The 14,679-nt window shown below is 36.5% G+C and overlaps 1 protein-coding gene across 1 annotated transcript in view; it reads right to left on the bottom strand.

Annotated features, from left to right (window-relative positions):
• Positions 1–592: 592 nt before the first annotated feature.
• Positions 593–14,679, bottom strand: part of ZDHHC20 (zinc finger DHHC-type palmitoyltransferase 20) — an 84,916-nt gene continuing 70,829 nt past the window's right edge. The window contains exons 11-13 of the mRNA XM_016421849.2: positions 6,665–6,756; positions 5,042–5,108; positions 593–4,261 (exon numbers count right to left, since the gene is read on the bottom strand). Of these exons, the coding sequence (XP_016277335.1) occupies positions 5,071–5,108; positions 6,665–6,756 (130 nt within the window). The 3' untranslated portion in view covers positions 593–4,261; positions 5,042–5,070. The remainder of the gene's footprint in view (positions 4,262–5,041; positions 5,109–6,664; positions 6,757–14,679) is intronic.

Here is a 14,679-nt window from a genome sequence, read left to right on the forward strand (position 1 = left end):
GTCACAGGAGGAAAAAGAAAAATTACTGTTGAAACTTTCTATTACCTTCCCTCTAAAGTTAGTGAGTCTACATCTTAGGATTTACAATAGTGATCAACAGAACTCTTTTAAAGTTCTCTGGTTTATATATTGTTAAAAAATGTCAGGGGCTAAGGTCTGGACACAGTTCCTTTAGCACAAGTATGTCACCCTCAAATCTTTCATAGTGCCTTGCATTCAATAAAGTTAATGTTTGTTTGTTAAAATGAATCAACTCTATTTTCAAGTTGATCAAAGACAAGTATTTAGAATTTAAAATAATATTTAGTTTACATCACTTGGTGGAAATCTTAAATAAGCAGAGTACCAGCTCAGGCAAATGAGTGCTGGGAAGGTTTTGAGTACAGGTTCTCTCATGGACCACATGTCTGTCACCTCAAGTTTGGCCTCTGGTTGATGAATTTTCAGCCACCGAAACCTTCATAGTACAGAAACTTAATTATTCATTTCTAGAAGTATACTGATATACATTGATGGAGAAAATCCTCCATATTAATAAAATCATGGATCCTTGAAACATTTGATAAGTATGATTTTTTGACAAAGACAATACTTAATTTTCAGGATTTCATCTTTATTTAATCAGTTTGAATTGAACATCATTTTTTTGAGGGGAAAAAAGGAATTTAATATTTTATTATCATGTTAATATCTAAACAGCTCAAGAAGCTTAATGTAAATATTGACATTGCATAATGGTCCAATGTTACATTTATGAAAAACTATATACATGACTTATGATACAAGTAAAAACATGAAGAAATACAAGGCAAATGCATCTAAAATCTGTTTATATAAAAGCATTTCCTTAAAAAAATCCTGTCAAAATATTACAAGTGGCCGTATTTTCCCTTATGTAGTAACAGTCTCATCTATAATCATATACAAACATAATAAACTTGACAGTTCATGGCTCTGTATGATTCATACAGGACTTAAATACAGTTCTTTCCTCTTTATGCAACACAATATAATAATGTAAGATGAAGTCACTAGAAAAATATGGACTTTTAAAAGCTTATTTAGAATTCTGGTTGAAAAATACATAGTCTAGGTATTATGGAACACAAGGATTTTAAATACTATTTAAAAATAATAATGAAGTATTGGATATGGTCTTGGTTAAAATGTCATGAAATTAACACTACATTTAGAGTGGAATAATAGGTTTTATGCTCTACATGGATTCTAATCTGTAGAACTTGATTCTGTGACTTAGGCAAAAATGTAAACAGTAGAAATCTGCAGGACACTGTCAATTCTCAGGTCCTGGCAATTTAGAAACCCTAACATTAAGCACTTTACACATCTGCTTTAGAAATTGGTGTGTAGAAATCTCAAATGTTTGATGGTCTAATCAGTGATACTGTAAACATGGTCAAAATCAGCTACCCAGTGGAAACAAAATTCAAGTAACCATTGCATATTGGATTTAAAATGACAACGATCATTTAAGCTACTATGACCACTACGTTTGTAAAGATACATTACAAGCAGAACCCACATAAAGATAAACCTGGACTTTTGTAAACGTGTTCAGCTGCTCTTTGGTTTCATGTACTGATACTGATAGGTGTAGATGCTGTAGGCGCTGAATGTCTAGCTAAATTTAAGCTATATTGGTGAACTGAGACTCTTCTAATTTGTCAACTGAAAATAAAAACGATATCACTTAGAATTCAATTTCACTTTCTTCAATTTTCCTAAACTTTTGAAGAGTTCAAAGGAAAAAGAGTCATACTTTTGATTTGTAAAGAGATTCATTTTTTATCTGTCTTCTTGAAATACAGTATTAGTTAATGCCAGAACAAATACAAACGGAGCAGCCTTCCCCAAACTAGTGCACTCACTGCCCCAAATTTCTTCAGTCCTGGGTCATTAGGAAACAGGCATGTACTATATTTAGTCAAATACTACTCCAGAATGGTGCTAATGTGTTGGTAACAGACTAGTATACACTAAGATCAGATCATAATACATGCTGATAGTCAAATCCAAACTTTACAAGCTAACAAGAGGGTATGGGGGAAGTGTTGGGGGTGAAGAAAACTTAATGTGCTAGTATTTCAAAAAATAAATAATTGAAGTAATATGATTTGAAAGAGATACCAAGCACCATAAAAGTACCTGCACAAGTCTGATGATGAAAAATTATTTTGGTACCAACATGCAGATCAAAGATATGTCTTCCTAAATATGAAAGGCCAAACAATGGACAGAAGCACCAATAGAATATTTCTGATTACAATCAAGTCATCTGAACATATACTTTATCTATATGAAGTGAATGCTGTCAGATAAAACCGGCTGGTACATTTGATGGTAATGAAGAAGTTCCTTTCACGTCTTATTTAAAAATGATGCAAATTTGAGCAAAACCTAATTAGACTGAAGAATAAAATAGGATGCAAATGAATACTCCAGAGTTTACAAACTGAATTTTTAAAGCTTATCTATTCTTTTTGTTCTCAAGGAAGTAGATATTTTGAAAGCTGCTCTTAGTTGAATGATTAAAAAAATTAAGTCATTAACTAAGGTCAGAATGTTCAATTTTAATTAAGAGCTAAAATACGTAATTTAATAACATGTAAGCTGGTTAAGTCATTTTGGAAGCATTTACAAAGCAATATTGGTAGGCCCTTTTGTTGAAGTGGTAATGGTATGCAAGATGACATTGGAACACCTATGGTAAAAATGAATAGGCTTAATTATTATTATTTTTTTTAAACCTTACCTTCTGTCTTAGTATCAATTCTAACGTATAAGAGTTGGCAAGGGTTAGGCAAACAAGGTTAAGTGACTTGCCAAGGATTACACAACTCAAATGTGTATCGGGCCACATTTGAACTCAGGTCCTCCTGACTCTAGGTCTGCTGCTCTATCCACTGTGCTACCTAGCTGCCCCTATAAGTTTAATCTTAAAAAAAAAATCATCACCAGAAACAATGAGTAGTTTTGACTCAAGGACAAAGGTTTGGGTAGGAAGAGGAGGTGTATCTCAGATGCCAAACTCTAAAAAATAGCAGAAACTTTCCATGATGTTTCCATTGAATGAATGCACACTGTATATTAATGAAGATGAACCTGTAAACTGTGTTCCTTAGATTTTAGAAGAAACACCTCCCATACCCCAAAAAAGATTTTGCCTAACCAACTTCAAAGCTGGATTTCTTTTTTTTAGGAAGTGGGGAATATTGTGCTGAAGTGTAATGGACTACACAATTTAGGTTTTTTCATTTCCTGAGGTTGGCCAGTTTCCACTCCATCCCTTAATAATTTTCTAATTTAAATAGAATTTAAATAATACTAAAACACTTTCAATGTATTACATTCTAAAAAATTTTAGGAAATCATTGCTCTGCCCTGCTCAAATTTACTTGTGCCTTGGTCTCTTTCTCATATTGCTATAAGAACATCTTTACACAGCAAACATACACCAGTTTTCTGGCTTGCACAAAATCCCCTGAATATCTCCAGAAAGCAGAATGAGGCAAAAGCATCCTTTAAGCTCCTCACTGCCAGATTTCATGACACCCCACTCACATGCTACTCTGCATGGCATGTGACTAGGACTTAGGAACATTAGATAAATTTAATGATTGTATCAGGTATTTTAATTCCTTCTGAGTGGTACTTCACAACCACCAATAAAAAAAGGCCTTTATTAAAAATAATAACAATATAAAACTATTTAAAACTTGCAAATGCTCAGAATAAAAAGCAAGAATTCTCTGTAATCATGTTCCTTATACAGTACAAATCCCTTGAGAGGAATGCTATTCTTACTAAAGAATTTCAGCCGTATATAGAGCTGCCTATACCTGCACCTACATCCTATATCAGAATTCTATTCACTTGTTTTTCTGGAATGCTAATTTTTACATATGCTAGGAAATAACCACAATCATATTATTCATGCTTTTAAAAAATTATACCCTAAGCATCTGGTGTGATAAAACATACTATTGCATTTTAGGAATTATTTAAAAAAAAATCAAGTCACTTTAGGAACAGGATAAGCCAGTGTTGCATAAACACACATTTAAGGTTCTTAAGGCATCTGTCTTATTTCCTGCTCAGCAGTAATGTTTATGAGCATCAACTTATCTGTACAGAGATTTCATTTTCATACATCTTATGTAATATTTGATTTGTTTCATTCCACTGATCAGTTCTTCTGAATAAAATAAAAAAGAATTCAAGGAGAATATGTTGCATAAACCTATTAAAACACAAAAGATTAGTATTTAATTAAAAACTTGATTTTATATTTTATTAAAACTATATGAGTTAATCAGGTTCTGCAGATGGGCCTGAAGCTAGGTCTTCTGACTTTACCTCTGGTGCTCTCTCCACTCTATCACACCTGAATCACACTTGCTAGACAATCACCTCCTTCTTAAAAATAGGGACTCCCATTCATTGGATACAAAGAGAAAAAGAAAGAGACCCTATTGCCTCTCTTAGTTGAGTGCTAAACAAATTTCATTGTCAAGAAATTACTAATGTCTGACATGTTTTTGGCTGCAATTAATACTAATTTCCTCAAATTCTTTCCTCTGGGAGCATGATAGACAGTTGGTCAGTAGTGCCCTTTATATAGGTGCCCTAGAGACTTATGTATTTTCCACATGAACAATAACCACCCTTTATTGATCACATTGCTTAGGCTTGTAATTATTTTAGTAACTCTTTGGCTCCTGTTTTTTTCTCTAATCATGAGTATGCTGAACAAGGGTAAAAATTATTTAATTTTTAACTTGAATAGTTAATTTTAAAAAAACAAATTAAAAACCTTAATTCTGTCTATACAAAACTAAATTATTCTTATCAATTTTATTAACTAATCAGTTAAAAATATGTTTACAGAGAGCAACATTGGTAATGCTAATAGAAGCAAATGTTTTCATAATTATTTAAAAATCAACTATAATTTGTGATTGCAAAGTAAGCATATAATTTCATTTCTATAATAAAGAAATTACCCTTATGTTCATCTTACCTTACTCTCATTCAAATGATAACAGACCATCAACTGTCTATTGAAACTGTAACATGGTTCTTTATCCCTAAAAGCAGATTGACACAAATCAAAATGACAAAAAAAAAGTTAGTCCATTTTGAAACTGAAAGACAGATTTTTAATAAATCAATACAATAATACCCTGACCACATGGCACTCAAAGGTCTAGCATCCTCTGCCATCAGGAAGCTGATGAATCCTGAGATAAGAGATGGCCGAAGGAAGTCATATTTACGCTAATGGCTATGAAAATACATGCAACATTTTAGGATAATGCCATCAAAGACCATCGAATCCATAAGATAGTGATATTTCCCCAGAATTTTAAAACAAATGATGTAGAGGGCAGGGTGAAGCTGACTAGAAAATTAAAATTATTAATGCTATTAAGGAAGGAGAATCTTTGTAATGCTGCTAAAATGTTCCAGAGTCCATGAAAAAGATTTAACTGAAGACAAAAAACCTCAGAAGAAGGCTGCCCAAGAAACATTCCAATTTTATGGGAAAGCAGCAAGATAAAAAGAAAGTAAATTCAAGATACATCCCGAGGTTGGTACAGTCTGAACCTGAACCACGGCATATCCTTCTCCTCCCAGCCCTGTTCCACACGCTCTCTGGCCTTACAATCAGGCTTCCTCTGCTGCTGGCTCATTCTAGTCTTTGCGCAGCACCTGGGAAACACCCTCGTCCGCCAACACTGCTTGTCCCACTCTCCCACGGGTGAATTCCTGTCAGTCTCCCTTCTGTGGAGGGTGCCAGGCTGGTTTGCCTTCATGCCTCCTTGTCCTATTCCTGACGTTTCTCTAGTCCTGCACCCTGCTCAGAGCCCCCCACAGCCTGCCCATCTGGGCACACCCCGCTGGCTTCTCTCAATGGGGATTCCTCCTGTGCAGGGGCTGGGGTTAGACTGCCTTCAGTCTCCAACCCCCATCCTCTAGTATATACACAAATGAAAGGAAAATAATCATTTGGAAAGCAGCTTCAGATGCTTCTGTCTTTCCTTTTCTTTCCTTTTCCTGACCTATTCTCTCCCTACTTGCCCAGGCTGGAAAAAGAGCTGCCGCTGTGAGGCCAAAGCCCTTCTGATCAGCAGCTTTAACCTGCTCCATTCCCCCCCACCCCCCAAGAGGGGCTGGTTTAACCCTCTTTAAGCAGTCTGGTGGTCTCTGGCTCCCAGGAGCTCATCATGTGAGGACCTCACTTGGTGGGGACAGCTTCAGTCCTTTAGAGCTCAGAACCTCTAAACTCAAGCAAACTACCATGTCTCAGCCTCCCCATAGCCAACTTTAGATGTGTGCCGCCCCACCTAGCTCAGGATTTTCAATAATCATTTCATTCAAATTATGATAGTGGGTCATCAACAATATCAATTTTTGTGCCCATTTAGGAACAATTATATTTTATCTATTATTACACCTGATTATTAAAATTATACCTAATTCAAGGAAATAATATGTGTATTTATATATACATATATTTACACTTGGATAATAAAATTAAAAAAGGAAGTATCTATACAGGGTGTCCCACAATCTTGGAAAAATTTTAAGCTTAACACCTTATAGTTTAAATAACAGAAAAGCTATAATAGATATGTATTACCTGATCTGACATCTTTATCTGAATCAGTGGCCAACAAGAAATTTTTTGATTCACTCAGTGGTGCAACAGGAAAGTTTTCAGTTGATCCAGTACTGAAAAACAATAATGTATTTAATCAAAACAATGGTACTTTATATCAGTAGCAAGTCAGATGATGTCTAGAACAGTTGATATTGGAAGACTTGACACCACTAGCAGAGGTGTCCTTTTCAACTCTGGGCTAATAAAGTAGTAAGTTAATAAACATTTATTAAGCACTGACTATGTACCAGGAACTAGGAAGAGTGCTGGGTTAACACAAAAAGGAGAAAGACCGGTCCTGCCCTAAAGGAGCTAACAATCTAATGGGTAGACCCCTGATGGAAATGGGGGATGGGAGTGAGTCACTAAGTCAGGTTACAAATGTTTTAAAGACTTTTCCACTAGCATAAATTCTTGTGTTGATTCGTGAATATATTCTGTAACACAGCAAGGAGGGAAAACATTATCATGTGAGACAGGGCTGAAGGAGATGTGGAAGAAGGCATCTGATGAGGAGGAGAGGGAAAGAGGGAACACTTGGTGAATACATTTGGTTTCTTTTGTAAAATATTTGGAACTGCTCTGAGTTGGAAGGAGAAGTCCTGGGAGTTTTGAAGAGGGATGAAAAGGTTTGGAAGAGTTGCTATGCTGAATGGAACAGCGAGTAAGTCAGGGAGGTGTAAAAGAACTGCCTCGCAGCACTAAAGACCCAGTTGAAGTCACACAGCATAAATATGGAGTGGGTCTAGTCGGCAGTTTCATGATTTTGTCTAGCTTCTTCTGGTCTCTTCAAAGAGCCATTGTAAAAATGGAGATTTGAACCCCAGACTTCAATTCCCAGAAGTCCTTGGCCACTTCCCAGAATGCTTTGTAACCTCACCTGACAGTCTCACCTGGGCTGAGGACAAAAATGTATTTAAACTGACTCCGCTTACTTCAGGTCTCTTGGCTTCCGCTTCTAGGGACAGGAGTCTCTCAAGATGTAGTAAGTGAAATAGAATGGGCCTTTCGGCCTCCTAGGCACGTGCTATCTTATTTTGTATTTTCTTTATTGCTTAATCTTTAATAAACCTCATAAAAATATAATACCTTTAGCAGAGAAACTAATTTTAATCATAGCACCATAACTACTCAAAAAAATTGTCTTAACTCTGTAAACATTTAAATCCTATAGCTGATGGATTGTCCTTGGACTGCCCAGATTATGATACGCAGTTAGATGGACAACTTGTAGAATTTGTGTCTATGCTTCGGATAGATGGTACGAACGGACAATGAATACAGTCTAGGATTAAAATAGGAGAGCTGGTTGGATTGCCTTTGGGAAATTGCAAAGCTTTTTTAAAGACCCCATACTTTCCCCAGAGGCTCATCTTTTTAATACCAATATTATGCTAGTATGGTATGGATATGAGTCATGGAATACTATATTCTCCAAAGAATAAATAAAATGAATATCGCTAAAAGATTTAAAAGAAATTAGAAAGGAAAAACAAAAGAAGAGATTAATGTAAAATCAAAAAAGAAAATTGGCTGGTAATAAGGATAGAGTGAGCCACAGGCTCCACTGTCATCCTCTAAATATTAAGCCAAAGTAAGGAAGTTCTGTGCCCCCATTGATTCTTGTCTTCTGGAAGAACTTGGACAAGTGTCCCAGAAAGGCCACTCAGACCTTGGAAATAGGCTTCATCCCTGTGGCCCCTTCCTTAGCCTGGTTGGCTCCTCCTAGAATCTCCCATTAAGAACATAGCACCTGGGCCAGTCATTTCTGTTTTTCTAGGTTGTATCCTGGATTTCTCCATCACACCCCCCTGCCAGGTATCCCATCCATCCCCTTTTGGCAGATCCTTTTTGTATGTTGTTTTCCCTATTAGAATGTAAACTCCTAGAGGGCAAGGCCTTTGTTTTTGCTTGTATTTTGTATTCTGAGTATTTAGCACAGTGCCTGGCACATAGTAAAAACTTAGTAAATGATGGTTGATGGATAGGCTGGGCAGGCAGGGATAGGTCCTGTCTGCATTATTAGAGAACAATCATATTGATGAGAGCACAGAGTAATGATAATTTAGAACACTTGAAATAGCCATAATTAGATGTGAAATGCTTTCTTGAAAAGATTTTTTGGGGAAAAAAACATTCTGGTTATTAGTAATTTTATATGCAAACACAATGCCCAAATATATAGAAGAATAAGGGTATAAATTAAATTCACAATAGTGGATAATTTGTATTGATGGAAATATGGAAGAGTTGATTTCCTGATTTACCAATCTGAGGGAACCTTTATGGACCCAAAGCTTGGATGCAAAAATTCCATGTTAAAAAAAAATGTTTCCAATCCAAAAGTCAATGGGGAAATATAGTTCTATACATAAGGTACAGAATATATACTATAAAATAAAGAATAGTATAGAATATAAAAATTTATATCATGAAATTTCTATGTTGATAATGTTTCTATTTTTTATACCTTACACATAGGATATGTGCATACACACAGGATATGTGCATACACACATGTATATAGTCTATTTATGTATGTCTCTTTATATATATAGTCTCTTTAAGGCCTTTTTTGTAATGATAAAAAGGAAGTTATTTCCTTGTGTGAAAACAGTGACTTATATTAACTGTCAAAGGATGATATTGCCAATATTATGGATGAACATTTCTGATACTTAGAAGGACACAATTTTTCATTTTAATATAAATTGCTAAAGTATCTCTATGAAAAAACAGCTTTGAGATGGGATTGGGAGATTTTGGAGAGGAAATGATCGCCAGTATAAATTTGAAGACTCAGATCTCTGTTAATAAAGTGGAATGATGCTCTGCTTGTATATTAACAATTCAATGTTGGAAAGAGGCAGAAAAATGTTTTTTTATTTATTAAAAACTAGAGAAATGTGAATATAAAAAACCAGTGTTCCAGTTTAGAGACTTCAGAGCTCATGATAGGCTAATTTGTACCACATGGTTTATGACTAACAAAGTTAGTAAAATAAGGAAATGAGAAATCATATAAGCACTTGGAGACTGAGGCATCATTTAAAGAAAGAACTATTAAAAAAAGTGAGTACAAAATATAAAATAAATGACTTTCATTATATCAAATTAAAAAGGTTTTATACAAACAAAACCAACGCAACCAAATTTAGAAGGAAAACAACAAGCTGGGAAAATTTTTTTCATAACAAAACCTTCTGACAAAGGTTTAATTTCCCAAATACGTAAGGAACTAAGTCAAACTTACAAAAAAAAATCAAGCCATTCCCCAACTGACAAATGGTTAAGGAACATGAATAGGTAGTTTTCACAAAGAGAAATCAAAACTATCAATAAGCACATGAAAAAGTGTTCTAAATCCCTCCTAAATAGAGAAATGCAAATTAAAACAAATCCGAGGTATCATCTTACACCTAGCAGACTAGTCAATATGACAGCAATGGAAAGTAATGAATGCTGGAGGGGATGTGGCAAAAATTGAGACATAATGCATTATTGGTGGAGTTGTGAATTGATCCAACCATTCTGGAGGGCAATTTGGAACTATGCCCAAAGGGTGATAAAAGACTGTCTGCCCTTTGATCCAGCCATAGCACTGCTGGGTTTGTACCCCAAAGAGATAATAAGGAAAAAGACTTGCATCCATAGCTGCGCTCTTTGTGGTGGCAAAAAATTGGAAAATGAGGGGATGCCCTTCAATTGGGGAATGGCTGAACAAATTGTGGTATATGTTGGTGACCCTAAAATTATCTTTACAGAGCAGAGCAGCCATGAGAGGCAATCAGACAAAAGGCTTCTGGCAAATGATTCTTGACTAGACAGAGAGTTGACTTTACTGGTCAAGAGCTGAGAAAGATGAAACTACTCCTGAAACTGCTGCTTGGTCGCCATCTCTGGTTCAAGCGATGTCCTGCTCTGGTGTCCTGGAGCTGTGTGGTTGGTTCTGAACACTGAGCTGGGCTAAGCTGAGAGGAGGTACCAGATAAGCTCATAGTACTCTGGCTTTAGGAGATCTGTTATCCATAGGAAGAGCCAACATTTTCTAATCTTTTGAGAGTGATTACTGGAAAAGCCCATAAGTCTGTATTTGAGTAAATAGGGAAAGGGGGTTTCCCCAGCTAATGTGCAGCTAATTAACAACAGTCAAGCAGTGTGCAGTGAAATGTTCCCAAATGCACCTGGCAACATTAAAGCCAGAAATCTGGTTTTGTGAGTTATGCTAAGAACAAGAGGCCCATGGGCTTCCACAACATAGTCCTCTGAGGGAGGCCGACTCTCCCATCGTTGTTGGTCACCCAAGGTTTGTGAAGAGCTCCAATGACGTCACTGGGTGATGTCTTGACTTGTCTGCAAACTGGATTGAAGTGAAGCAGTTACCCAAACCTGTCAGCCTCACTCTCTTCCAGGGTCATCAAGTCCACGGGCAAGACAAAAGTCAGGAGGACTGCTGATCCTGGATGACCTCAGCATCTTCCGTTCTAGACCAAGGTCCATGCGCTCCACAGCGCCTGCTTCAGTCACTTCATGGCCACTGCAACAAACTGTTCTCAGCTGTTTCTGGAGGAAGAAGTCTTCCTATACTTGGGTACTACCTGGGAAGTGATTCGACCTTATTTGTAATACAGATAAGGTGATGCATTACAGGGGCTATTGATAGTGTGTGACTTGTGAATCACTAGTGGTATAAGTGGAAAACCCTAATTATATAAGATCATTCATTATCTAAATTACATTTAAACAAAATCTCACCTCACTGTCAATTGAAATGGACATATTCCATAGTTCAATGGAACAAAGTGTTCAACATAGAGTGGAAAGAATACTGAACTTGAGAGTTGCCAAGTTCTGCCATGCAATCGCTGTGTGACCTTGGGCAAGTCACCTAACTAGATGGTGCAGGACGTAGTGCAGTACTCAGAGGACGTAGGTTCAAGACTTGGTCCTTCCACTGACTTCCACTGAGCTCTTTGAGCATGGTCTTAGTCACAGCCAAGTCTGGTCCCTTGACTCCATCCAGGTGAGTGCAGTGAAGGCTCATTACAAGAAGGCTGGTGATATGGTAATGAACTATTAAGCCATGTCGAATCACAGTGCCATAGGTTCATACATTTAGAAGTAGCAGGTGCTGAGAGCCATGCAACCCCACCCCCTCACTTCACAGATGAGAAACCGAGGCCCAGAAAAGTTAGACAACTTGTCTAAGATCACATGGGGAATAAGTAGCAAAGCCAGAATTTGAACTTAGGACTTCTGACTGATTGTAAAGCCAGCCATCATTTTCACTGCATTACGAAGAATTTCAACATGAAACCAGTAAAAATTTCAAAGTGGTCATCAGACCTTTGAGACCTCCTTTGTTTTTGCAGTGATATGGCCAAGTGGCAGAAAAGGGCGATGAGACAGAGCTATTAGACTATATTCAATTAACTTTACCTTGATGGTTGGTCATGGTGAGCTCCTTCCCCAGTGACTGATTAATGAGTACATATTGCTGGAAAAATTAATCAAATCAAGGTTGAACTTCTTGCTCTCAAAGAATCCAGAGGAATCTGGCCTCAGAGAACTCCTAGCTGTGTGACCCTGGACAAGTCACTTAACCCCCACTGCCTAGCCCTTACTGCTTTTCCTGCCTTGGAACCAATACTTAGTATTGATTCTAAGACGGAAGGTAAGGGTCAAAAAAACATCCATAGAAAAGAAGCTGAAGCTAATTGAAGAATGGGTCAGATACTCCTTGGAGAGGCAAGGAGAGCAAAAGTTGGTTATACTATATATCCAGAGGATGTACAAGAAATGATATTGTAAGGGACATCTAGACATCTCATATTATAGTACTAATTTTAAGTATTTGTAAAAAAGACCATCCAGAAAAAAATTTACATCTAATTACTAACATCTTTTACTTAAAATGAAGAGGAAGAGCAATTCTATAAATAACTTGATAAGATTATCCAAATTCTATCAATAAACACTATCACAGCTGATGATTTCAAAGCCAAGGTGAGAAAAGCTGAAAACCAAGAAGTATATGAGAAAGTGGAATTCAGCAAAAGTGAATCGAAATAAAGATCACAAAGAAGGCTTACATGTTTAGTGGATATAAGTCTTTGAGAAAAGAATTGGTAGATGTTGGGCACAAATAAAACGGATATTTACAAAGACATAAAACAACATGTTACTGATGAGGGAGTTATTCTTAAATTTGCTGTCAGTGCAAGTTCTGTATTCCAACGTAAAAGTCAAAAATCAGAATTGGTAAAAAGCAAGAAGATTAATAACATAAACAAGATTAAGGCATATAACTGAAGCAACTCAATCCTCAACTTTTTAAGCAAGTAATTAGTACTGAGAAATGGGAAATGAATATTAAGAAACATTTACTGACATGGAGTGCAATAATTTCTATAGAATCTTATAAAGGCTGCAAATGAACTGCCACGAGAACAAGACCAAAAGAACCCACAGGGTGTCTTAAGTCAGCAAACATCTGCCTTACTTGACAAGAAGAGAAGGTAGGTAAAGTCCACAGTAATGTAAAATAGTGTATTATTATTTTCCTCCATGAAGATGCCTACAGAGACCACATGTTGCAGGCATCTTCACGGCGCCGTCTAGATTCTGGGAGGTAGTCTCTTTGTTCTAAATTAGGCTCAAATTCAAGTCAAAGTTCACAACAATAACACAGTCCCTCCTGAGGAAAATAATAATACATTAGAAACTCATTTTGTAAAATCTTCAGGAAAAAAAAGCAGGAGAAAGTAAAGACTGGTTTAATGAAAATTTGCCCAGAGATCCAATTAAGCAAAGGCATCCCTGGGCATCTAAACATGAAAATAGAAGGACAAAAAAAAAATAGAAGAAAAATGCAAACTAGATGTAAAGATGACTATCTGTCAAACATTTATTAAAAATTTAGTATGTGTCAGAAACTATGCTAAGTAAACAAAGAAAAAAAGTTGTCATCTTCAAGGCACTTCTATTCTAACAAACTGGGTTTACCATAAAAAATGGCAGAATCATCATACTTGGACCCTAACTTCACAGTGCCAGGTTTGCTAACATGGAGGAAGAAATGGTTCCAAAGGAAACTAAAATGAGAAAAACAGATGTTCTGTACTAGATGTATATGGAATATATCCCTACTGAAAAGACACAACTGTGGGGGTATTGGGTTTTGAATAGGCAAAGTATCTGAAAGAGAAGGTATGAAAGGCATGGAAAAAATTTGAGCCTTATTAATACCATAAAATGATAATGATGGAAAATATCCACAACTACTCATCTATTTGCAGGCTACAAAATCTAACTAAATAAGATAGCAACTAAAGAAGTCCTTAAGGAAAGGGGTGCTAAGAGAAGATGGGCTGGTTATGGGCTCAAGGAAATGGGAGTGACAGGTGGACAGCCAAAGTGTTAAAATAGTAACTTCACAAAGTGAGGAGTGGCTCTACCATCTTAGGGGAAACTGAACCAACCTATAGGAAAACACGGAGAAGAGCTGCAGAAAACAGACGGGCATGGGTAGATTGTGATTTTTCATCATTGGAGGGAACTTCATACTGATAAGAATATCCACTGGAGTATTATTATTTGGACTGGACTTGTGATTTCATTGGTATAGGAACTCCCACAGAGGAAATTCCTTCTACAAGGGCAACTTAGTCTCAGGGAACCGTCGGGGACACGAAGAGGCTCAGGGACATGACTCAGCTCAGGTCTTCTGACTCCTTTATCCACTATGCTGGGTGGTCTCCCTTGACTTATGCTTAGATAAATTGTGTATTTTTATGAAGAATGTTGAAAGCATTGTGGGTAGTTTGTTTTAGACTTAAGATATGAGTTTAATAAAATATAACATTTCTATATAATAAAAGGCTAACTAACTAGTACAACCATGAATATCGGAAAAAGTTCCTGAGTGCCATTCTTGACCATCTGTGCAAGGCTACACATACACTATTCACAGATGGCAATACAGTTATAGCAGG

This window comes from Monodelphis domestica, chromosome 4 (genome assembly GCF_027887165.1).
Source record: "Monodelphis domestica isolate mMonDom1 chromosome 4, mMonDom1.pri, whole genome shotgun sequence".
In the NCBI taxonomy this organism is placed as follows: domain Eukaryota; kingdom Metazoa; phylum Chordata; class Mammalia; order Didelphimorphia; family Didelphidae; genus Monodelphis; species Monodelphis domestica.